Raw genomic sequence first — 26,433 nt, 5'->3', positions numbered from 1 at the left:
CCACATGACTATTATTCAGACTTTTGCTTGACAACTTTCCATTTTCCCATATTCAGATTTTGCATGATGGACTGGGACAGCCTACCCGTTCAAAAACACAACAAATACTACAGTCATCTTTACTGTTTTCTGCATGTCATATAAACCTCCTTTCCCTCCAATCATTATTTTAAGTAGGCTAAAGTCCTGATAAGTGATGATAGCAAATTTAATGAAGTCTAATCTCTTGATGACAAAGTCAATGAAGCTGTGTGTGCCTGTATACAAAATCTGAACAAATCTTCTTTGGCTCATCCACTTATAAAAAGAACTAAACATGAACCAGACCTCACTAGAATATTCAGTAAACAAAAGCAGAAGAAAATATTCATTTGTAATATGAATAAACAAAACTTGCCAGAGATAAAGTTCAACTGAGTATAAACTGAACTAATTGAATATAAATCAACTGTTTTGTTTTGCCTTAACATTAAATTGACCTAGTGTGTCTGTATTTATGTAATGATAAAAACGATTAACCACAAGAGGGAGCTTGCAACATTCCAGTTCAGGAGCAAAGGCAAATTAAACTCAGAGAAAAGAAATTAATATAAGACAGCTATGAAATACCTTTTATGCCATATATGCCAAAATATAATATTTTTATTTTTTTATTTTTTAATGTTTATTTTTGAGAGGGAAAGAGAGGGAGGGTGAGAGAGAAAGACAGCATGAGCGGGGAAAGGGCAGACAGAGAAGGAGACACAGAATGTGAAGCAGGCTCCAGGCTCCCAGCTGTCAGCACAGAGCCCAACGCAGGGCTCCAACTCACGAACCATGAGATCATGACCTGAGCCGAAGCCGGACACTTAACTGACTGAGTCACCCAGGAGACCCTAATATAATTTTTTTTTACTATTGTAAAGAAAAAATTTTACCTTGTCAATTTCATTATGAAAATTTTTTGAAAGAAATACCTGAAGATAACTGTCAACAGTTTAGGAGCCTATTCTGAGAAAAAAGTAATACCATTTAAGACTTATCAGGTTGGGGTGCCTAGGTGGTTCAGTTGGTTAAGTGTCTGACTCTTGGTTTCGGCTCAGGTCATAATCTCCCGGTTCACGAGTTTGAGCCCCACATGGGGCTCTGCACTGACAGCACAGAGCCTACTTGGAGTTTCTCTCTCCCTCTCTCTCTGCCACTCTCTGGCTTGCTCTCTCTCTCAAAAAGTAAACATTAAAAAAAAAAAAAAAAAAGACTTGGGGCATCTGGATGGCTCAGTCAGTTAAGCGTCCAACTTCAGCTCATGATCTCATGGCTCATGAGTTTGAGCCCCGCTCAGGCTCCGTACTGACAGCTCAGAGCCTGCTTCAGATTCTGTCTCCATCTCTCTCTCTGCCTCTCTCCTGCTCACACACCATCTCTCTCTCTCAAATATAAATAAACATTTTTTAAACATTTACAAAAGAAAGACATATCAGGTATACCACATCCTAATGGATTTCTTCCTTTAATTAAATTTGATAAAATCTAGTACTAAAAGATACTAACTGGTTTCCCTCAATGAAAACAATATAATACTACCATGCAGACTAGCCAGGGCTATTGCAGAGCCAACAAAGAGCCTACAATATGATGCTAAAATGCAAATTCAGTTTCCATGTGTCATAAGATCACAGAATTGAAGTCTGAGCATGTTACTGTGTTTGCAACCAGAATCACCTAATAAATGGTACAACAATCCCAGACCAATAGTTTATTACCTTGTTCTTTGTTCTTTTTAAAGTTTATTTATTTATTTTGATAAAGTGTGCGCGTGCATGTGTGTGCACAAGTGGGGAAGGGCCAAAGAGAGAGGGAGAGAGAGAATCCCAAGCAGGCTTCATGCTGACAGCACAGAGCCCAACATGGAGCTCACCAACTCTGAGATACTGACCCGAGTCAAAATCAAGAGTGCGACACTTAACTGACTGAGCTATCCAGATTCCCCAAGCTGCACTTTAATTCTTAAAGGTTTCTAAGCAAAAGTCTTTTATAAGATTCTTCAATACATTTCTTAATTTAGAATCTTCCATTTCTACCCTAGATTACTTAATAGAACTAATTGTTCAAAGTAAATTTGATAAAAAGAAATGGAAAAGTAACACAGTAGGCAGAATTCAAATAGCTGGGCCTCAACAGAAAAAAAAAAATAATTGCCACTGACCAAAACAATAAACAAATGGAAAAGAATTCTAATATAATTATAAATAGTTATAATAGCATCAGATATTTCTAATGCTAAGAAATATTTTTTTATCACAAGTCATAAGATAGCTCAAAAACTTGATGCTGATCCCAATTCTCTTGTAATGTTAAATTTGGCTATCTGGTTTTCATTACAATAAAAGAAGACTCAGTAACTATCATTCCTTTTAGTTTTAGTTTTTTGGTTTTTTTTTTAAATATTTATTTATTTTTGAGAGAGAGACAGCGCATGAGCAGGGGAGGGGCAGAGAGAGAGGGAGACACAGAATCAGAAGCAGGCTCCAGACTCTGAGCTGTCAGCACAGAGCCCAATGCGGGGCTCGAACTCACAAACTGCGAGATCATGACCTGAGCCAAAGTCAGGCACTTAACTGACTGAGCCACCCAGGTGCCCCTAGTTTTAGTTTTTGTGCTGTTTTTAAGTGTTAGCATTCAAATCAGCGAGGCTGAGACCGCAGTGGTTTTTCTAAATATACTGTGGTCACTGGAATAACTTTGTTCGGAGTAATAACCAACAACAAATATTGGTGGAAGTGAAAATAATCATAGAAAACAAGTGGCAAAAATTAAAATTTTACATATTTATATTTTAAATAATAGGTCTAAATGTTTTTTTTTTTCCAAGTCTGACAGAATGTAAAGAGATAACTTCATTCTCCAAGGTGTTCACTGTAGGATTACGCATTCCATTCCATCTGAAATGCCTTCTCCAGCCTCTTCTGCTGTCAGGTGTCTGCATCCCATCTGTCCTGACTTAAATATCATGTCTGTTAATAAAGCCTGAACTGTCAGGGGTGCCTGGATGGCTCAGTCGGTTAAGCATCTGACTTTGGCTCAGGTCATGATCTCTCAGTTTGTGAGTTCAAGCCCCATGTCAGGCTCTGTGCTGATAGCTCTGAGCCTGGAGCCTGATTCAGATTCTGCCTCTCACTCTCTCTGCCCCTACCCCATGCACAAGAACACGTACCCTCTCTGTCTCTCCCCAGTCTCTCTCTCTCAAAAATAAACATTAAAAAAGAATTTTTTTAAAAGCTTGAACTTGTTCCCCACAAATTATAATTTCACATGAACCACAGAAGATATAAAGTTAATCAGTTTCTATCTTATATTTTGTTTATTTTCATGTCTTACCCATAAAATGTTAAGCTTTTTCACTCATCTTTGTGTCCTGCCTCCCACCCCCCATGTCTGTGCAAACAGTAAGTACATAACGGTAAAAACAGCCAACAATTCAGCACGTCTGAATCCTCTCGCGCACACCTTTGTGGACTACTTCATACGAGTCACACAAGGAAAATGTTGTTCTAGTCAGTAAAAGAATTCAACTTACTTGTCCACTCTCCTAGATGCAGCGATCTTAGGACAAGAACTACGTTTATGATCTAATTCACCACAAATAAAGCAGCCATCTTTAGGGGCCCCGCAGGAATGGTCTGGAAGAGCACAGCGACCACACATGCTACAGTGGGTCCAGGCTAGAAAACAAAAATTAAGTTTTGGAGGAAGTTCATTTAATACAATTTTTCATGTGACCAACCTTTATGATAGAGAAGATGAATAGTGTTTACTTCAAATTACCGTGACTGGTTCACATAGTTGGTTATACTTTGGCTAAAGAAGCCAAGGTTAAGAGGTCAGAATCCCACATAAACCAGCTAACTTCTTTCTGATACATGGCAGCCCTTCTTCAAGGAGTCATGAGCTGAGAGCCACTGATACAACGGGGGCTGGTTGAGGGACACAAACTCCTATTAAAATAAACCAAACCAGGGCGCCTGGGTGGCTCAGTCGGTTGAGCGTCCGACACTGGACTTCAGCTCCGGTCATGATCTCAAGGTTCATGGGTTTGAGCCCCACCTTGCTGACGGTGTGGAGCCTACGTGGGATTCTCTCTCTCTCCCTGTCTCTCTGCCCCTTCCCCACCCCCACCCCTGCCCATCCCTCTCAAAGTAAATAAATAAAAACTTTAAAAAATACAATAAAATAAATGAATAAAATAAAATAAGCCAAACCAAAGGCCGCACTGAACTAGGTTACAGTCATGTCTCCCTATAAAGGAGACGGTGTGCACTTTGGTAACTACAAACACTAAAAAGCAAGTAAAATCAATGCAGGTATCTGTCTGTATTAAGGGTTTTCTTTTCTCTTATAGATACAATTAAATACAAATGCTATCTGGGTGAAGAAAAACTCTGAAATGTTTTCACAGCTTGTCAAATACTAATCTAAATACTTACAAGGTTTTACACACTTTTTGCAGAGGAAGCAATGGTTCCATTTCCTGCCATCCTACAAAAACAATTTTTAAATTATCTTTAATGTATCATTAAAAATCAAGTTCCACAATTAAAAATTAAAATGTCTTATTAAAATCTGTGTAAATTATTCACTCCGTATTTCTCACTTTCCTGGGCTTCACAATTAAATACTTTGATTTTAATTTATGCATTTCTCCACTCAACTCAAAGGCCGCCCTGATGGGCCCCAATTTCCTTAACTGTAAAACTAGGGGATTTATCTACGTGATCCTGAAAGTCCACTCCAGCTCAAGCAATTCATGCTGCACAAAGAAGGACGCAATGAAAATTTCAAGAGAATGAATGATTCATAACTTTGACATGTCAATGTGGTGTAATCCCTAATAAAATTCATATTTAAGAACTTTAGATAACTTAGAAAGATGGAGATTATAGGGTGCTGTTTGGTTAATGTTAAATCCGTGACATAAAACTACTAAAAAAAAGTGTGTAAGACACATTTGTGTGTTAGGACGCTGGTCCCACTTAATGAGGATGATAAAGCACAGAATGAAGAATCCCAATAGGATGAGAAATGGAATACCGTCAACCCCAAGAAGCCCCCCTTCCTAATCCAGCAATTCCTCCCTCCCCACTGAGTAACACCCACTCTGGTCTCTGGGATGGTCATTTCCTTGCTTTTGTTTATTTCTTACCACTTATGTGTGTATTTCTAAACAATAAAGTTCAGTCTTCCTCATTTTGAGCTTTATATGATCGGGGCGTAATTTTTTTCTTTTAAATAAAGAACACAGATCATTTCTAAACTGATTGAAAACACACATCATCCGGTGTGCTACCACAGTTAAAAACAAGTATAATCTGTTATAAAATTATAGAGTTTTGAAAACTGTACTTGATAATATTTACAAAAATACAGCCCTTTCCTTTGGAGAATGATTTGTGCATATTAGCCTAACTGAACTTCCTATGTTCTTGCTGACTAGATTTAGTTAAAATAAACAGGCCAACTTAAGGGTCATCCACTTCTTTAAAACACTAGGCAGGAGGTGTGTCCCTAGAGTCCTTCCTTATCTGCAAACACTGGGAGAGTACTCATCTCCTAAGGCTTTGTGAGGAATAACCCACAAAGGAATAACCCATGGACAGCTCTTAGGAAAGGGTGTGGCCCATAAAAAGTGCACAGTATGTTATTATTACTTCATTAAAATAGTGATGGCATCTAACAGTGCAGTATTTTACTTCAAACACCTTAAATTTAGCCCCAACACAACTTAGCACTCATCTCATGCCTTATCTGAAATGCTCCTGATGTTTGCAGTCATACAGCCCCGTAGCAAAGTGAATTCAAATAGCTGTTAATGATGAGGAAGGCAAAGGCTGCTGTACTTTATGACTGGAAATAAAACACTGTATTAATGTATATTTAGTAAATGATAATATGGCAACACAAATTATAATAGGCAAATATAATGGCTAGTAAGCTAAAATAAAACTAACATATTTTAATAAAAACACATTCTATAGGAACCCGTACCTTGGATGTGCAAGAATTACAGTGCTCACAGTGTTGATTCTCTAGGGAAACATATCGTTGACATAAAGGGCAAAATCTAAGGAAGAAAGAAAGAGACTTAACTCATCTGCATATTCTCATGAGGATTCACAGAGTAGATAAATGGCACTTGTTGCAAAATTGGGTATAATCAAATTCAATTCAATATAAAATGTGGACGAAGTTTAAAAGCAACAGAAGAACTATATGAGTCAATATGAAAAGCATCTTAATGTTAGATATATGGAACTTTATTTTCAGTGACTCATCTATTTCAAGGTCACACTCTTACCTGTACCCTTCTTCACTAGGAAGGATTATTTTGTTGGGTGGAATATTGGTGAAAATACGCACAGGAGACTGTTTTCGGCCTGTCTTTCCATGTTTATAAAGTGCATGATTATCATAATCTACCTAAAAAGTTAAAAAAAAAAATTGAAAAAGAACATTACTCAAATGAGTCAACATCTATGAAGATTCTTTAATCAAAGAAGAACAATTGATGCCAAGATAGGAGTTAAGCCAAAGTATTTAAGAAATTCTTTTTAATTGTTCCTGTTTGTTTATTTATTTATTTATATTTTTTTATTTCTAGGAGAGAGAGAGACAGCGTGAGCAGGGAAGGGTCAGAGAGAGAGGGAGTCACAGACTGAAACAGGCTCCAGGCTCCGAGCTGGCAGTCAGCACAGAGCCCGACGCGGGGCTCGAACGCACAAACCGCGAGATCATGACCTAAGCGAAAGTCGGACGCCCAACCGACTAAGCCACCCGGGCACCCCTCTGTTTATTTATTTTTAAGAGAGAAAGAGTATGAGTTGGGGAGAGGCAGAGAGAGAGGGAGACCAGAATTGGAAGAAGGCTCTAGGCTCCGAGCTGGCAGCACAGAGCCCAACGTGGGGCTTGAATTCACAAACCGGTAAGATCATGACCCGAGCTAAAGTCAGATGCTCAACCGATGGGGCTACCCAGGTGCCCCTTAAGAGGAAATTCTTAAAAGCAAGAGTTTGCCTATTAATCAGCCTCAAAGAGGCCTCTGTGGCAGTGAAACTTCATTACAGAAAAGGTATACTTTGTTAAGTTCATATTGCCCAGTATTAAGAGAACAACTGTAATCTTTCATCTAATAGAAGAGACTTCACAAGAAGGACTATTCTGTAATTAAGAATTTGGCTTTTGGTGCTAAAAAATTCCACCCCTGAAGACATGTGCCAGCCTGGATGGGACTTTTCATCTGTGTGTGTGACATCTACTACCTGTTAGGTCTGAGGTCAGTGAGTGTCAGTCCAGTCTTACTCTGGCCCTCCACCATTCAGGCTGTGACCTCTCACATTCTGGCAGAGCGTAGGTTTGGGGACCAGACAGTGGCTCTGCCACTCACTTGCGACCATAGACAACTTTATATAATCTTCACCTGGAGAAGGAAGTTGCTGAATTCTGCCCCAGGGACACTGTGAAGGTTACATGAGTTAATGTCTGCAAAACACCAAGTTCAAAGCCTGGCATATGGTAGAGACAGATAGAAAGACGGGGGTGAAGAGAGATTCACAACTAAAATTGTGACTATTTCAAACATTTACTTCTCCTCAAGACTCCAACTCAGCTTTCAGCCTTGGCAGATCATCCTGAAAGTAAGCTGAAGCTAACAGGCATGGTTTCTATTGGCTTCTTGCTCTGGTCTCCTTCTCCAACCTCTCTGCCATCCATACACATTCTCACTTTGGCTCTAAACCTGCTCTGAGTTCACCTGGTCACTAAGTCCACCTTTCTTCAGACCAGTAATTCTCCAAGTGCAATGCCTGGATCAGCAACATCAGCACTGCTCCTGAGATCTTGCTAGAAAAACACATCCTCCCCCACCTAGGACCTAATAAAACAGAAGCCCTGGGTGTCAGGCCCTGCAATCTGTATTTTTTTTAAAATTTTAACAAGAACATTTTATTTATTTAATGTTTATTTATTTTTGAGAGTGAGAGAGAGCATGCACACATGCGCGAGCAGGGGAGGGGCAGAGAGAGAGGACAGACCATCCCAAGCGGGCTCCATGCTGACAGCAGAGAGACCGATGTGGGGCTTGAACTCACGAACTTTGAGGTAATGACCTAAGCTTAACGGGCTGAGCCACCCAGGCGCCCTCCTCCCCCTGCTCCGCATCTGTGTTCTTAACAAGCCCTCCTGGCACACTCAAGTTTGGGAACCACTGTTCTAGATTATCCACAAGAATACCATAAGGTTTTTATGAAGTCAACACAGGCAGAGCCCAACTTTCAAATAAGTTATAATGAACTGTTTAGACTCTAAACAAGAAGACACTTAAGAGTTTTATAAAAGAACTGGCTTGCAAGCTATTTAATAAGCAAATCACCAAAACATACGGACTTAATTAAGACACTGGAAAGAGAGGGCTTTAGTGAGAAACTCCTAAGCTCTCTGTATGGCCCTGCCCGTGGCTTGCAACAAGACTAACCCATGAACAAGTTCAGGAAGATGGATCAATAAGCCTCGGCGGTAGGGGAAAAATACGTGCCACATGAGGAGACCCCGCTAAACAAAGGACCAGTGTGGGGGGAGGGGACCCAAGCCCTGGGGGTTCTGGTTAAGTGACAGCATGATGAGCCCACGGCCCAGCGTGACCGTGTGAAGAAGTGTAATAGCATCACAAGGAAAGGATGCAGGTAGATTACATTTGAAGCCCCGCATTTGAAGAGAGACGCTGATAAAACCAGTTCATTTCTACCGAAAGTAATGGGAATGAATAGGATTTATAGTTTCCCCGTATTGGGGGTGTTTATTCAGAAAAGCGGAAACTGGGAGGATCCTCAGTTTTATAACTGAAGGGGTGTTGGTGGAATCGAAATTAGACTTAGCCTTTATTGCTTTGGAGGAGAGAAGCAGGACCAGTGGTTAGAAGTTAATAGGGAGCATATTTTGGGGCGCCTGGGTGGCTTAGTCGGTTAAGCGTCCGACTTTGGCTTAGGTCATGATCTCGCGGTTCGTGGGTTTGAGCCCTGCGTCGGGCTCTGTGCTGACTGCCAGCTCAGAGCCTGGAGCCTGTTTCAGAGTCTGTGACTCCCTCTCTCTCTGACCCTCCCCTGCTCACACTGTCTCTCTCTCCTAGAAATAAATAAAACATTAAAAAAAAATTAAAAAAAAAAAGAAGTTAATAGGGAGCATATTTTATCTCAATATGAGAAAAGTTTCTAACGATTAGAGCTATTAAATAAATTGAATTGCCTTCTAAGGCAGCAGGACTTTGCTCACTGAAAGCATTCAAAGTGAGGCCGGGTGACTGGCTGTCATGAATTCAGAGGAGAGGCTTATTGTGGTGGGAAGGTAGCCCGCGTTACACCCCTCATGTTTCTTTCCAACTTTAAAATTCTACGAAAAGATATCACCTCTTAGAGGCTAAGATACAAGAGGCTAGATTTTACTTCAAAATTACTTTAAAATACTTTTGTAAGTAGTTTTCTTTTAAAACAATTTAAATGCATAATTTTTCCCTAATGCACTCCTCTCTGTACTCAATAAATACATGATACCATATTAATTTCAACAAAGATATTTTGAACATTTATGAGTATCGTAAGAAAAAAAATCTTCCCAAGAGAACTTTAGGAAGATCTTCAAATGCTGAAAAAGAGGACCTTAGAAAGGTTCCTAGTAAATGGAAATATTCCATGCAATACAAAAGATTGCAGATGGAAGAGAGGGGGAAAAAAAGAACAATCCCTTTATGGTTACCCAAGGAGTCGGAGAATGTATGTGTCAGGAAGGTGGCTGATTGCTTGGTTTTGCATAACCTAATTGAGATTATTATTATTTTTAAATGTGGGTTTGTTGTGCTAATTAACTATAAACATATGGTATGTAAAATGCATGCTGCCAGGGTAAATTAATGTACCTCTCACATACATCCATATTTCATAGCTTCATGCACACAAATAAACGTCCTGTGGAAGGAAGCGTGGGGAAGCAAACACAATTTTGCAAATTGCATCACTCATGGTAGAGCTGATACACCATTTTCCCGTCATTATGGCTGACATTTCACTCACAATGATGATGAGAGGCACTTTCAAATAGAAAATTTCTCCCATGGAACTGATTAATGTGATGAAGTACTGTATAGAAATGAGGGAAAGCACAAAATCTCTGCAGTTCTTAACTTTTAATTTTATCTATACGCAAATTTCTTCTGTAACGTGAGACTGGAGCTAGTTATACAGGAACCAAGACATTCAAGTCAATACACATTTATTTTGCACCTACTATGTTCTAGGCATCCTACTGGGAAACAGAGATCGAAAAGACACAGTGCTTGTATTTATTTTCCTAACTCCCTAAGGATCATAATCTATTTATTTAATTTCAGTGTATCAAAAGGTCTGAAGTGAATGCTTCAGCTCCATCAACCAGCTTCTATCAGAGCAATAAGGTCTTTTAGTCACTTCCTCATGTACCTTTTATTTACAATTATAGGGGCGCCTGGGGGGCTCAGTCAGTTAAGCATCCTACTTGGGCTCAGGTCAGTATCTCATCGTTCGTGAGTTCGAGCCCTGCATGGGCTCTGTGCTGACAGCTCAGAGCCTGGAGTGTGCTTCGGATTCTGTGTCTCCCTCTTTCTCTGCCCCTCCTCCCACCTCTCTCTCAAAAATAAAACATAAGACAATTTTTTAAAAATAATATACACACATATATTATCTCCCTTGTCACTCCAAACCCTTTACATGTTTGTGTTTATTACATCGTTTTAAGAATTTCAGTTGCCATCTTGTAATTTGCAATCATTTGTCAGAAATTCCTGTCAAAATATCTTCATTTATGAACACGAAACTAAAAAACTCAAAAAACAGTTTTCCACACAGGATGATTTTTAAAAATAACTTTTAAAAAGAGCAAACCTCGTACTTTTAACAATCCAAACAAATGTCCCAGGTTAAACAGAAACAAGAAACCATAGCATGTTCACAGTGGAAGGGAAGTGAGGCGATCTAGCTCAGATATGGTAAATACGGGACCCGAATGCCGCTACTCCCTGACCACGTCACTGTGGCAGACATCACTAATCAATCACACACTACTCTCTGCCACTGAGCCTGGTATTCTCAACGAATTCTCCAGAAAGTCACTACCAATTTATCAGGCTTACCACTAAAGCACTAAAAGTGAAACTTATCTGCCATCTCTTTTCTGATTCAATTGTTTTTTTATAGGTAAGGAAACAGAGACCGGGAAAGATAAACTGACTTCCTCCAAGATTAAAGAGCCTCTAAAAGGCAGCATGCTAGGACTCACACTTCTTCTGACTGTGAGTCAGAATTTCTTTTCATTATCACATCCTTCCTTCCTAATCTGCCCTTAATAGAACTTTTGGTTTTCTAGGTCTTTGATGACTATTTTATTCTGTAGTCATCAAGCGCTTTATCATTGAAGAGTCTGATTTATATTTTATGAAGATTTGCAGCATTTCTGCCTTACCTGAAAAGTATTTCAAAAAAAGAGATTTGGTGATTTTGGGGTTTTTTTTTTTTTCTTACTGTATTGTGGTGTGGGAGCTTATAATCATCTTGGGGGTGTGAGAAAGAAGGTCTAATCAAGGTCTATGGCAAAAGACCTGTGAAGGAGGACAAGAGACTTTCAAATTTTTCATTTGATTCAGGCAGCTAATATACAAGAAAATAAATCACCACAAAGTAAGGTTAAAATAACAAGGGAAAGAAAAGAAAGAAAATAAAAGTGTCAGAAAGGTTAATAATAGTAAATCCAGAAAAATTCTCCAGAAAGAAAGGAAGAAGGGAAGGAAGGAAGGAAGGGAAGAAAGGGGCGTCTGGGTGGCTCAGTCAGTTAAGCGTCTGAGTTCAGGTCAGGTCATGTTCTCACAGTCCATGGGTTCAAGCCCTGCATCAGGCTCTGTGCTGACAGCTCAGAGCCTGGAGCCTGCTTCATATTTTATGTCTCCCCCCGCTCTCTGCCCCTCCCCCACTCATACTCTGTCTCTCTCTCTCAAAAATAAATAAATATTTAAAAAGAAAGAGAGAGAGAGAGAAAGAAAGAAAGGTCATCAAGGTGATCTACAACAAATAAGGTTTATAAACACAATAGGAGATATGGCGAAAATCAGTTTCTCTATCTGAGCATGCAAAGGGCAGTAGTGTTCTTATCTTCAGTAGAAATCAGAAAAAAAACAAAGATGTGTTTTGTCTCACAGATTTTATTCTAATTTTTCTTTTCAAAGTTTGGCTTTCTCTTCACTAAAAAGACTGCTTTTTACTCTGTCTGATGCATATGGCCTAATTAGAAACTTTCTTCACCAATACAGTGAATTGTATAATTACTATTTTTTAATTATTTATTTTTGAGAGACAGTGAGAGAGAGGAGGGGACAAGGAGAGAAAGAGAGACAGAGAATCCCAAGCAGGTGCCTCACTCTCAGCACAGAGCTGGACCTCATGACATGTGAGCTCATGACCGGAGTCGAAATCAAAAGTCAGACATGTAAATGACTGAGCCACCCAGGTGCCCCTGGGTAATTATTTTTAATAAGCTTGGACCTTGGAACTATTTCTCAAAACTGCGACTCCAGCATTTCCACAAGTTCCTTCTTAGTAACACAGGCTGTCAAAACAGTGACTGGAGGGGTGCCTGGGTGGCTCAGTCGGTTGAGCGTCTGGCTTCGGCTCAGGTCATGATCTCACGGTTCATGGGTTCGAGCCCCGGGTCAGGCTCTGTGCTGACTGCCAGCTCAGAGCCTGGAGCCTGTTCAGATTCTGTGTCTCCCTCTCTCTCTGACCCTCCCCTGTTCACGATGTCTCTCTCTCTCTCTCAGAAATAAATTAAAAAAAAAAAAACATTAAAAATTAAAAACAACAACAACAGTAACTGGACCCTGGTGGTCACCTCTCTCATCCACTCTACTCTGAATCTGCCTTCTTTGGCCTCTTCGGCAGTTCAAACTCTCGCCCTTAGTGATCTAAATGTGAATGGAGGGGCGCCTGGGTGGCTCAGTTGGTTAAGCGTCTGACTTCGGCTCAGGTCATGATCTCACGGTTCGTGGGTTCGAGCCCCATATCAAGCCCACTTCAGATCCTCCTGTTTCTTCCTTTCTCTGTCCCTCCCGTGCTCACGCTCTCTCTCAAAAATAAACATTTTAAAAAATAAAAAAATATGAATGGAACAGTTTTCTGAGGAACCATATGTTTTGCAATTTTAATGTCTCAGATATTATACCCCCCAAAAAATAAGCCCAAAAGAAAAGTTTTACCCGCACCCTGGGACTGTCTGATGGTGACGATAAAGTGATGGTCACGACAATGTGGAGACCAATAACCTTTATTCTACACTTGCTGTGGGTCAGCAACTAGGCTAAGCCTTTCTGTGTGTTCTATAATTCTCAACACCTCATGAGACAGATACATAATTACTCTGCTCATTTAACAGATCACATGGGCTGCAGAGGGGTAGATAAAATGTACAGGCCCAGCGAGTAACGGGCAGAACCAGGATTAAAACCCAGTTCCTCTTCAACTCTGGAGCTCACATGGAGTTTCAGGCAGTTACCCGTTCAACGTGTGTAAGGCACTGACTGTCGTGCCCAGCGCTGGGCTCCATGATTATTCACTGTGGAAGGCAGCAGGTGCTCCTGCCCTCTGAGAAGTCTCCTTGGCTAACATCTTTAGGATATGGCCACTAACTGCTCTGCAAATGCCCACACTCGGGTCACCCCTCAGACCGGAAACAGAGAACTGTGTGTCTGAAAAAGGCAAGTAAAGCACAATGGGAAGAATTATGATGCAGATTCTGCCCAAAGCAGAGCTCAAGAAGTCAAGGTTAAGATGGTTTGTGCTGTATACACTTTTGGAAAGGAACCTATTAATAGGGTTCAACAGCCACAAAAATGTCCATTAAAGCCGATAACAACATGTTTGGAATTCTATTTCGGTTTTGGAAATTTATTTTAAGGAAGTTATGTAAACTATGGTAAAATTATTTGAATAAAAGGTGTTCATGTCAGTGGTATTTACAGTACATTAAAGGTGGAAGCAATGTAAGTCAAAAAAAAAGATTAACAATTGATAACATAACCTGCTAATAAGATTATTTAAAGTGATTAAAGGCATAAAAACTATGGCGCTACATTTACAAACGTACACGTACGTAAGACACGGAGGAAACAGAACTCGGATGTGTCTGCTCTGATTACAGACACGTAACACGTGTAAAATTATCACATTTGCTATTTTGGGGTGGAATCACAGGCAGGGTCTGTCCTCTCCTTTTGGGTAACATTGTTTCTGAAAGAAACACAGTCATTTCTTCACATGGTAATTATCCTCACTCTCATAATGATTAAATGTCTGCAAGATTAGAGAGCTCACATCCAAGCACTAGCTTGGAACAAGCAGAGGAGACACTTTCAGTTCTGGGGCAGAAAAGCCTTCATAAAGGCAGTCCGTCGCTCAGCAAGCTCCAACAGAAAGATGTCACTACAAAAGAGGATGCAGTGGCCACTCGCTGACCACACATGGGGATGGTGACAATCGGGTTAACTTCAGAACGCAAGGGAATGAAAACAGGAAAGTGGACATTAAAGCAGGAGTTGAGGGCAGAGACGGGAGGGCGGGCTGGTCAGTTCTGCCCTGAAATGAGCACACTCACCCCCGCACACGCACACGGACCCCAGCGTCTCTGCCTCTCTGACACGCTGTCACCTTGGACACGCCTCCCTTCAGAGCTCCTGGAATCCTCTGAGTGACGCAGTGAAGTGTACATGACATGCCACCGACCAGAAAAAGCAACTTACTTCTCTACAACCTCTGTCTGAACAGACAAAACTCCCCCTTCATAACAATGCCTCTGGGGTCCTGCGGCACCTTCTGTTGAGGAGAAAGGTCGGGTCGGTCGGTCTAAACCCTGGCTGTGCTGCAGAATCACCTGGGAAGCCTGGTAAAACATGGTTTCTTCAGGCTTTACTCTCTAACTTTGAGTTAGTTGGTTTATCTTGGTACCTAGGAATCTATATTTTTAATCAGTGCCCTAAAATGACAATTAGGAACCTCTAGCCTAAGATACGTATGGTACAATTTTAGTGTTCAATACAGTTCATAGTATTATCATATACTAAACTGATGGGTTGTGTGATCAGAATATTTACTTAGCATTCCTCAACCATGCCAGAAAACAGAATATTTACTACCATACCTGGTAATCCAGCATGCAGAAGCTTGGAAAAAACTGACGAATTCGGGATTCAAAAAAATAGGGGAAAATCCAGAATACAGGGAGCTCTTTGTGACTGCTATCTAATGGATCACAAAAAAAAAAAGGGAAGAGAAAATAAGAAATTTTTATTAAAAAAATAAAACAGCTGTCACTGAACAACTTCTAATATTGGGAAAATTTTGCAATCATTCAATGCACTTAAATCATACAGAAGAAGAGAATGTTTACCAGAGTGCCATTTACAACTTGATCTTTCCCAAGAGTCAGTGGAAATGTTCTTTTATCCAAATGCAGTTATAAAGGAAATGTAAAAGGAATCCTTACACACATATCACTACATTCCAGGTAAAGGCGAAGACATCACCAGTAAAGTGGGAAATGAAAGGGAGCATTACTTGAGAGGAGCAATGTGGCTGTGCTGTGGGGCCAGAAGCAGAGGCCGGAAGTCAGAACACAGCTCTGCCATGACTCGTTATGTGCTTTTCAGGGGTGAATCAATCTTTCCTAAATCATGGAAGATTCTAAAAATACAAGTTTATCGGGGCACCTGGGTGGCTTAGTCGGTTAAGCGTCCGACTTTCGCTTAAGTCATGATCTCGCGGTTCGTGGGTTCGAGCCCCGCGTGGGGCTCTGTGCTGACTGCCAGCTCAGACCCTGGAGCCTGTTTCAGTCTGTGACTCCCTCTCTCTCTGACCCTCCCCTGCTCACGCTGTCTCTATCTCTCTCTCCTAGAAATAAATAAAATATTAAAAACAAAACAAAACAAAACAAGCTTGTCAACATTAACTTTGATGACAGACAGGGGATATGGCTGTTATTTGCAGAGCACCTAGCAGAGGCTGAGTACAATGCTAGGTACTTTCTATACATTATCTCCTTACAATAACCCCTAGAGTTAGATATTAATAACCCAATTTTATAGACAGGCAACTGAAGCCATACGATTTAGGTATTTTGTTCAAGTTCATGCAGCCAATAAGTGGCAAAACTGAAATTCAAGCCCACTGAGCTCCTTACTGCTTCCCCAATAACTCTGACTTTATTCTGATAAGTGGAAATACTTAACACTATGAGCCATGTTTTAGATTTCATTTGCAGTCTCTCTCCAAAGCACAAGCACGATTAACGGAGAAGCTTGGTCACAGATTCCTGACGCTCTTACAGTTTATCAACTTGTAAGCTGGAAACTAAAAAATGATGGTACCAACTAATTAGATAATTACATAAAATACTTCAAAGGCCTAAGTCACTTTAAAATGAATAATAACCCCCAGCCATTAATGCACCTCTATCTATGTGGGTATCTATCATTGATAACCGCTGTAAGGCTGCACATGTCTGAACTTTCTATTCCCGTCTTGGCACAGTGTAGAGCTCTGGGCCACAGGCTGGGTGGCGTCTAGGAGCTTTGGGCAAGACTTTAGGAACAGGGGACATAAGAGCACAAGGATAGGGAGATCTGTCCATCTTGCTCGGTACTCTATTTCCAGCACCTAAACAGTACCCGGTACTCGGTAAATATTTACTGAATAAATGACAACAGATTACTGCTGTTCTTCATAATGTCCCCTTATGCTCACCTGCAAGTCATTTTGAGAACACATGATCAGGAAAATACAAAGTGTATCACGATAATGAAGTGTGCACATTCTCAAATAAGCCTGTTTAAAAAAAACACATACACACAAGAACCCGAGACATGTATATTTTATCAAAGCTCTGATTCACTGAGCTCTGCTAATATTTGACAGGAAGTAGATACACAGATACATGTTTATTTTGCAGTAAGTAATAAATTACACACCTTGGCTTTGACCTTCTTTCCACATAGCAATTAACTTCTTGAATGTAACAGCCAGAGGTTCAACCAAGCCACCGAAAGGAGGGTCTGTCACCATAATGACTCCCTCACCTTTATCTTCCTGTAAAAATGTTCTGCATACTTCAAGGGCAGCCTGGAACAAATAAAAATTCATTTCTAAATGAGGACGAGAGGGAGGCACTTCATCCTATTCGGAGAAGGCATCGGGCTTGGTCCCACAGTTTGTACGGAAACGTCACCCTTCCAGCCACCCCAGGATCCCTCGGTGACATCCCGAAGCCTCTCATTCAGCCCCCATAAGATCTTATCTCTGGGTTCCTTGATAAGCGGGTTTTTAAAATTGCGAATTCAAACACCATCACTATCAGAGGACTACACATTTCAAATGGTTAAATTAAAAATCTAAATTTAGTAACCTAAAAGAGAAAAACTCATTACCCATGAAGACTATCTAAAATGCTAAATTCAATTCCACAAACAGAAGCAGGGACCAAGCTAAACACTGGAGACACAAAAACGAATAAGACTGACTTTTTTCCTGTCTGGTTTGTCCACCACCGTGAGTTCAGTTTAGTAGGAGCTACACGTCACCAGTTCCCACGCACATGTTCTCGAGCACCAGGTATGAGGCAGACATATTGGGACACGCACGGTACGTCAGTAAATGGAAGTCTGCAAACAGCAAAGCTTATCCGGGCCGGGAAATCATGCTATTAATGCATGCTCCCAACAGACTAATTGTTTTCAGTAACTGTAAAAGTTAACATTAACCACTGTCTAGAATATTTATTATTTTTTGCTTTGGGAGAAGTTAATAAGAAATATACCTATAATACTAACTCCAGTCTACTGACTTCCTAGTAGTTTTCAAGTATGCATCTATAAAAGCAAATCAACACAGTATAAAAAACGGTCTAAGACTTTAAAGTTTAATGGCATTTTAAACTTTAATAAGCCCATATATACTTTATAATAAAATATATATTGTTCTACTACTAAATCAATTTAGAAGACCCAATTGATGAGAGGAAAAACCACAACATCCTAATCCCCTCTTCCCCAGGAGAACCTTTATTAACTTCCTACTGGAAGTCCTGCGGCGATGGATGGCGTGTCAGGAAGGTTAATCATTTTTCAAGTAGTGCTTGGCACTTCCTTAACCTGCCTACGTGAACAAGGACTTAAAGTACAGACAGTGTTATTGAAAAACCTTCAAATTCCTTAGACTTAAAAGTAGGAAAAGAAAATAAACAAGTAAATGAAATTTAAGCTCTTAACCAAATTATAAAAGCCAGTAAAGAGCATGTTTGTCTCCAATGGCAGGATGTCCCAAACCAGTAGAGTATGTTTGTCTCCAATGGCAGGATGTCCCGTCGTGACTTGCTGAGGGTCCAGATGTTGCCCACATGTGGGAAGCACATGCTTGACACCACCAATGTTGATTGTAACTTACTCTTCCCTACACCTTAATCATCGCTAAAAAAAGTGCCTGGTACTTTAAAGAACTGCCTTCTATACATATTTCAACCTCCTTGACCATTAAGGCATATGACATTTCCTATTACCTGAAAGACTTTATGATCTTCTCTGAGAAAATCCTGTGCAAGGAATGCCTGCTTTTTAATCCCATGGACTGGGAAGTGCTTACATGCAGTGACAGAGGCTTCTATCCCCCAAAGCGCCCTGCACACCTTTACAGGCACCTGGTAGACGCTTGAATATTCAGTGATGGATTAGTAGACGGTAAATCTCTGCTGAAAACTTTTGACTCAGGAAGTAGGCAGAAAAAGGGCAGACAGTAAAATCATCAAGACAATAGTTTTCTGTAGGTCAATCTCTACAGTTGCAGTGTTATTTAGAGGCCACTCCTAAAATATAGAGAGGAAAGCCTGAGCTAAACGATTGTTTTCTTCTGGGAAAGATAAAGTGGAGCTCAGTCTTGGCAGTTTATTCCAACCATTATTCTAGAAACTTATAATTCCATAAGCTTTCAATAAAAGCTCAAAAGAATTTCCTACAAAAAGGTGAATTACATGTTACTTTCTTAACGTATAAGATGCTGTTAGCCAACTGTTAGGTATTTAAATGTAATTTTACTCTTACCTTACCATTATTGTTCAAAATAGAAAGCAAATCATGGTATGGTGTTAAAAACAAAGAAGCGAATGAACAAACCTGACCCACTACTGCAGCATCAAGCAGTAACATAGACTTGGTTACTTCACCACCTCTGACGCCAGTCCTGACCGCATTCCTGAGCTTGACGCCCCCCAGTTTCAAGAAGCCATACTCAATAACTCTAAATCAATATTCCAACAGTCCCAGAAACTCAACATTTCCAAATCTCACTTCCAAAGTTCCCTACCCTCTGTTTGGCAGAATGAAATAAAAATCCAGGCCGGACCACCATGTCCTCTTAGATCTCTCCCCCAGTATACTTACCCCCAAGTCTTCTGGTTTCCATCTGTGAAAGCCTACAGAATCTACCTCTCTCTTTTTCCCACTGCCACTGTCCTAGTTGAGAAGTCCATCATCATTGTCAAGTGAGTTTTCAATTCCTCTCTCTCCTTCACACTCATCTAATTGGTTCTCAAATCCTGGAGGTTATTGACCAAATAATTGCTCTGGGAAACTGTGCAATATGTCTAATTCTAACTGCTATTTATTTGAATACTTGGTTTTCATGGCTATCAGAGCTAAAAAAAATATATATATATCCCAATGCTGACCGAGTCTCATGGAAGGAGTGCATCCTTGGCTAGACTGAATCAGAAGACTCATTTTTCAACCCCAACCAACAATTTAGAATTTGTATTCATTTCCTGGATGCTTAGTGTTTTCATTTTGCTTGGTTTTCATTCTATCATTAGTTAATATCTGAAAACACAATATGTATGTATACGTGGTTCAGAATTTTTGAAAACTGATATACACACATACATATATATATGGATATGTGTTTCAAGTAGTCTTGATAATTTCAAACAGTGTGACCAACTTCCTGTCAGGTGTGATTACTTGGCTGGGTATAGCTTTTATTTTGTAATAAGACAGGCAGAGAGCTCAAAGTAGGAGTACAAGTATCAGCTCTGCTAAGTTTTTTATTCATGGTGACATTACTAACACTGACAGAAGCCATCCCCTGCTACACATGGACAGCGTCCCCCACCCCACCATCCCCCCCACCAGAGTAGTACATTTGCTATAACTAATGAACCCACAGTGACACATCATTAGCACCCAGAGTTCATAGATTAGGGTTCACTCTTTTTTTTTTTTTTTTTAATTTTTTTTTATACTTTATTTTTGAGACAGAGAGAGACAGAGCATGAGCAGAGAAGGGTCAGAGAGAGAGGGAGACAAAGAATGTGAAGCAGGCTCCAGGCTCTGAGCTAGCTGTCAGCACAGAGCCCGACGCAGGGCTCGAACCCACAAGCTGCGAGATCATGAACTGAACCGAAGCCGGACACTCAACCAACTGAGTCACCCAGGTGCCCCTATTAGGGTTCACTCTTGACACGGTCTAATTTTTAAGAATTAGTTTAATAAAACCATAAATCCCCTTAACCAGCACATAAAATTTATCACGGAGGCAGACATGAAACAACTAACCCCAGGATTATTTAATTATAGTATCAAAGTACAAAGGAGAACTTGACCTTATCTGGAGGCCAGGGGAGGCTAGAGAATGTGACTTGGAACTGAGCCCTGAAGGATAAGGTGAAGTGAACAAGGCAAAGTGAGACCAGAAGGCAGAGGGAACACCATCAGCAAAAGCCCCCTAGAAGGGCAGCCGGTCCGAGATGAAAGTCCTACATCCTGGACACGAACACACACAGCAGAGCAGGCTGAGGCGGAGCCGTGTGGGCCTTGCTAAGAAAGCGGGTCTTTATCTGAAAAGCAGTGAAATGTCAAAAAGAAGAACAGCACAATTGCTTCTAGATGCTCAACACACACTCCGCAGATGGAGAAAACTAAATACCAATAAATGGTGGGACGGCCACAATCTGATCTTGAGGAACTCTACGAAAATAAGAAAGGAAGTGCTCTTGAATTTGCTCTTCCACAGTAAGAAGGAATGACGGTAATAATTCTTACCTTCCCGTCAAAGAAGTGATGGTTGAACATGTTATAATGGCAAAAGCTGTCTTCCATATAAAACTGCGAATACCTGTAAAACAATTTATGACTGTAGTTACTGTCCAGTAATGTATACAGTAAATACATACAAACTAAATTTTAAAACCATGAAAGCACACCTTTAATAAAAGCAATTTCATTATTCCTTATTTTTTGAAGAAAGGAGTACTTTCTCAAAACCTCAGGGAGTCTGTAACAATGAATGAATATCAAACTTATATTATGTTCTGAAGTTAATAAGCCAGTGGCAAAACTACAGAATACTCACATATAAGATCCATGTGTTCCTTCAGACCACAGAATTATAAAGAAACAATGAGATCACTGACAAATTATTATGCAATTTAAGCTTGAGATGGGCTAGCAATTAAAATATATCTCTCATAGTTAATATTTTGAAGAAAAACACTGAATCAGCATTTCTGCTCAGCAGCTGTTAATTATTTTCTTCTGTGGTAAACAAAGAAAATATTTAATACAAAGCATTTCTCTTGTGTTGCAGATTAGCTCAATAAAATATACTTCTCAATATATATAAGAAAAATAAGTATGTGCATTTCATATTTACAGAATTAGTGCCAGGAAAGAGAGAGATTTATTTACTGATTGAGCCATTTTATTCTAACATACTACTTTAAAATGCAATCAGGAATGAATGAGAGTACCAGCTTTGGGTATTAACATTTTATAAATTTTTGCTAATTTACTAAAAATTCACAGCATATGATGGTTTATATTTGCATTGATTTGATTTCTTACAAGACTGAGACCATTTTCTTTATTCCTTAATTGTATTTGTACTGTCCTTGCCATTTATATGAATATGGGTTTTATTAGTTCTTGCTGAATTCTGAGGTTTTTGTATAATAGAGAAACTTCTTTGTGATCACAACAGGATTCTGAACTTCCAAAATTCTGCCATAAACAATTCATGTGTGAACCACACCATCCTTCTACAGATTTCATGAACTAGTGAAAAAAATCAGGGACATATATTCACTTACACAACTTCTTTACCCAAATCGCGATAGTGGCACTGTGCTTATATTATCTTTTTAATGTTTATTTATTTTTGAGACAGACAGAGGGGGTGGGGGAAGGGGCAGAGAGAGGGTGACAGAGCATCCAAAATGCACTCCGTGCAGACAGCAGATCCAGATGCAGGGCTCAAACTCATGGATCACGAGATCATGACCTGAGCTGAACTCAGACGCTTAACCAACTGAGCCACCCAGGTGCCCCACTTTGCTTCTACTTCTACTCTCGGCTCTCCAGTACTGTCTATAGCTGATTCACCACCCATGGGGAGTATCCAACTCAATGGGCAGCCTTACTTTATCCTCTTCGAATTACACGTAGTTAAAATACAGGCTCTAGGGGCACCTGGGTGGCTTAGTCGGTTAAGCGTCTGACTTCGGCTCAGGTCATGATCTCACAGTTCGAGCCCTGCGTTGGGCTCTGTGCTGACAGATAGGAGCCTGGAGCCTGCTTCAGATTCTGTGTCTCCCTCTCTTTCTGCCCCTCCCCTACTCATGCTCTCTCTCTTTCTCTCTGTCTTTCTCTCAGAAATAAATACACATTAAAAAAACATTTAAAAAAATAAAAATAAAATAAAATACAGGCTCTATAGTCAGATGGTCTGGTTTCAAACCTTGCATCTCTCACTTATTACCTGCATTAATAGTAAGTTACTTAACCTATCTGAGCCTCAGTTTCTTCATCTACAAAATGGAAGAAATAATAGTGTTTACTTCATAGGACTTGGTAAGTATAAATAATGTACGTAAAGTGCTTAATACAATGCAGATACGTAGTATCTACGGAAATGTGAGGCATTGCTATTTTAATAAATATCTGCCATGAAGATTTATATCTCAATGCCCCTAATATTAGGGAATTATGTTTATGTCCAACCAAAATTTCTCCTCCTATAATTTAAACTCATTTTTTCTTGTTCTGTGGAGACAGAAGAACAGCTGTTCATTCTCAGTACAATGTCCCTTAATATCATTTGAGATACTGTTAGTGCATCCGCTGATTTCATAAAACATAAATTTGCACTGAAGAAATAAAAGGTTTGAATAACTGGAAAGTATTTAAACTATATACTGTAACCTGACGAATAGCCCAAAAACTGTGGGACGTCAGTTACCATTAATAAACAAATGTCTTCCTACTTAACAAAATTCCAAATAACTGATAATCTATGTATCAGTTATTTTATATATGGGTATATCTCCATCCTAGTACAGTTGCAGATCAACTATCACTTGTGCATTTTCTTCTCTCTTACATTGCTTTGTAAGTGTCAGCAAAGGAATATACAACCCCTTTTAAAATATATTTCTAGGAGCGCCTGGGTGGCTCAGTCAGTTAAGCATCCAACTTCAGCTCAGGTCATGATCTCACGGTTCGTGGGTTCGAGCCCCATGTCGCATTCTGTGTTGACAGCTTGGAGCCTGGACCCTGCTTTGGATTCTGTCTCCCTCTCTCACTGCCCCTCCCTGACTCAAGCTCTGTCTCTCTCTGTCTCAAAAATAAACATTAAAAAAATATATATATATCTCTACCCCTTCCACTTTTTTTAATCGCTTCTCAAAGACACAATAGCCATTTTTTAAAGATTAAAAAAGAAAATTTTATTTACATAAAATTCAGCACAGCACACTTGTCCAAAACATTCTGGGTAGGAGCGGGCAGAGTCAGAGAGAGAAAAAAGCCAAAATTTCAGCTCTGAGTTTCCATCAAATAAAACAAGGGAGCATAATTTTTCATATTCTAAATTATGAAAAATCACTGAACTTACCCTCTTAAAATGAAATTGGCCTCAAAGAATTATTCTCTCTATTGAATAAGGCAAACAAAACCAATCAGAAATGCATGCACTTGAAAACTGGAGGACATTCATTTAATTTGGCCATTCATTCTCTTTAAATGAGAGTCAGTTACCAAGTGTAAAACATGCTCTATACACAGGAAATGTAATCAAGAGCTGAATAAAATTAGTCCACGAAATGAACCTAAGAAATTCATTTTTTTATATAACTTTATTTGGATGATGGTTTGCCAAATAGAGTTTCACATCTTTCAGGCTAAAAATGGAGCATGTAAAAATCCGTCTTAGCAAATGTTAACTTCATATCTCAGAGCTCCTGAAGAGAGTATTTATAGCATATACAACACTGGGGTGGAGGCAGTTCTCTGAAGCCGTGGACAGACCTTTCTTTTGTAGGGTGGCAACAAACCAAAGTCAAAATGCCAAAAGTAACAATTCACTGCCACTCTGTATTGCACCGGATCCTGTTCCTGCTTTAATTGTGGTCCTTGTGAGGAATCCAAACCGACTGTACATCCCGTTAATACCCCGAAAGTACAGGCAACAGGTTCAGTTCCTTCTGGCCACTCCTGTGTTTCAATAAACGAGCTCTCTCTTAATGCCCAATGTCATCCTTTTACGGAACTGACTCAGGATCACAAAAGCTAAGCTAACTAATACAGCGCCTTCAGTTTTTGTCTCCAATACACACACACACACACACACACACACACACACACACACACACACAAAGTGCACAGATATGAAAAGAAAAAAATATCAACATATTTGATAAGTTACAAAATAACTATCCACATCACCTACTCTGTCCAGGAAATTTCAACATACAGGCTCAGGAGAGGTACAACTGTAAGACAACATAGCTTAAGTGAAGAGTGAAGAGTCCATGTAAATTTTTCAAATTAAAAGTAATTCAGCCAAGATGAAAGGAACTTCTTGTGAACTGTTGCACAATAATGTGAATGTACTGAACCTACTTAATACCACTGAACTGTACACTTAGATGATTAACTTGGTAAATTTTAACCTATGTGCATTTTATCACTTTTTTTTTTTTTTTTTTAAAGTAAATCAGGGTGACTGGCTAGCTCAGTCCATGGAGCATGAGACTCTGGATCCTGGGGTTGTGAGTTCAAGCCCCAAGGTGGGTGTAGAGATTGCTTAAAAATAAATAAGTAAATAAATAAAATCTAAAAAAAAATGTAAATTAGGGCACTAGCAACGAACAATACAAAATGAAATTTGAAAAACAATTTAATCTATAATAGCAGCAAAATGAATAAAATATTTAGAAATAAATTTAACAAAAGACATGCAAAACTTATACAGTGAAAACTATAAAATATTTAAAGACATTAAAAGCAACTTAAGTAAATGGAAAGAACTCTTCTGTGCACGGACTGGAAGACTAAATATTAACATGGAGCCTGCATGAGCCAAAACAATCTTGAAAAAGAATACAGTTGCAAGATTCACACTTTCCATTATCAAAACGTGCTACAAAGCAATTGTAATTAAGACAGCATGGAAGTGGCATGAAGATAAACATAGATCAAATAAACAGAATTGAGAGCCCCAAAACAAATGCATACATCTATGGTCCTTTGGTTTTCAATAAGGTACCAAGATAATTCAATGAGAAAAGAATAATCATTTCAACAAATGTTGCTGAGGCAACTGGGTATTCACATGCGAAAGAATAAAGTTGGACTCCTACCTCACACCATACATAAAAAAGAACTCAAAACAGATCAAAGACCAAACTGTAGAGCTAAAACCATAAAACTCTTAGAAAAAAACATTGTGCAAAGATTCGCGACCTTGAATTAGGCAATCGCTTCTTAGATATGACACCTAAAACCAAAGGAGAAAAACTGGACATAATCACTAGCGAAAAGAAGAAAATATTTACAAATCATATATTTCATGAGGGTCTAGTATCCAGAATATATTAATTACTCTTTCAATTCAACAATAAAAAGACAACCAATTAAAAATAGGTAAAGGGGGGGGTGCCTGGGTGGCTCAGTCGGTTAAGCGTCCAACTTCGGCTCAGGTCATGATCTCACGGTTTGTGGGTTCCAGCCCCATGTCGGGCTCTGTGCTGACTGCAGCTCAGAGCCTGGAGTCTGTTTTGGATTCTGTGACTCCCTCTCTCTCTCTGACCCTCCCCTGCTCACGCTGCCTCTATCTCTCTCTCAAAAATAAATAAAACATTAAGAAAAAAATTTTTTAAATAGGTAAAGGACTGAATAGATATTTCTCCAAAAAGATAAACAAAAAGTCCATAAGCACATGAAAAGATGCTCAAAGTCATCAGCCATCAATAAAATGCAAAACAAAGCCACCGTGAGATACCGCATTAGAAAAACAGACAGTA

The 26,433-nt window shown here is 39.5% G+C and overlaps 1 protein-coding gene across 3 annotated transcripts in view; it reads right to left on the bottom strand.

Moving 5' to 3' along the window:
• ZCCHC4 (zinc finger CCHC-type containing 4) overlaps positions 1-26,433 on the bottom strand; it is a 54,313-nt gene that overhangs the window by 6,721 nt on the left and 21,159 nt on the right. For all 3 annotated transcript variants that reach the window (XR_005529177.1, XR_005529178.1, XM_039236673.1), the window contains exons 6-12: positions 21,176-21,248; positions 17,060-17,210; positions 15,235-15,335; positions 6,332-6,453; positions 6,022-6,097; positions 4,464-4,515; positions 3,557-3,701 (exon numbers count right to left, since the gene is read on the bottom strand). Coding sequence is in view for 1 of the 3 variants with exons in the window: in XM_039236673.1 (XP_039092604.1) it covers positions 3,557-3,701; positions 4,464-4,515; positions 6,022-6,097; positions 6,332-6,453; positions 15,235-15,335; positions 17,060-17,210; positions 21,176-21,248 (720 nt within the window). In the remaining 2 variants the exon portion in view is untranslated. The remainder of the gene's footprint in view (positions 1-3,556; positions 3,702-4,463; positions 4,516-6,021; positions 6,098-6,331; positions 6,454-15,234; positions 15,336-17,059; positions 17,211-21,175; positions 21,249-26,433) is intronic.

The sequence above is a fragment of the Hyaena hyaena genome, unplaced genomic scaffold, assembly GCF_003009895.1.
Source record: "Hyaena hyaena isolate Hyena2069 unplaced genomic scaffold, ASM300989v1 scaffold_114, whole genome shotgun sequence".
Taxonomy (NCBI): domain Eukaryota; kingdom Metazoa; phylum Chordata; class Mammalia; order Carnivora; family Hyaenidae; genus Hyaena; species Hyaena hyaena.
This window is presented reverse-complemented; position numbering and strand designations above follow the sequence as displayed.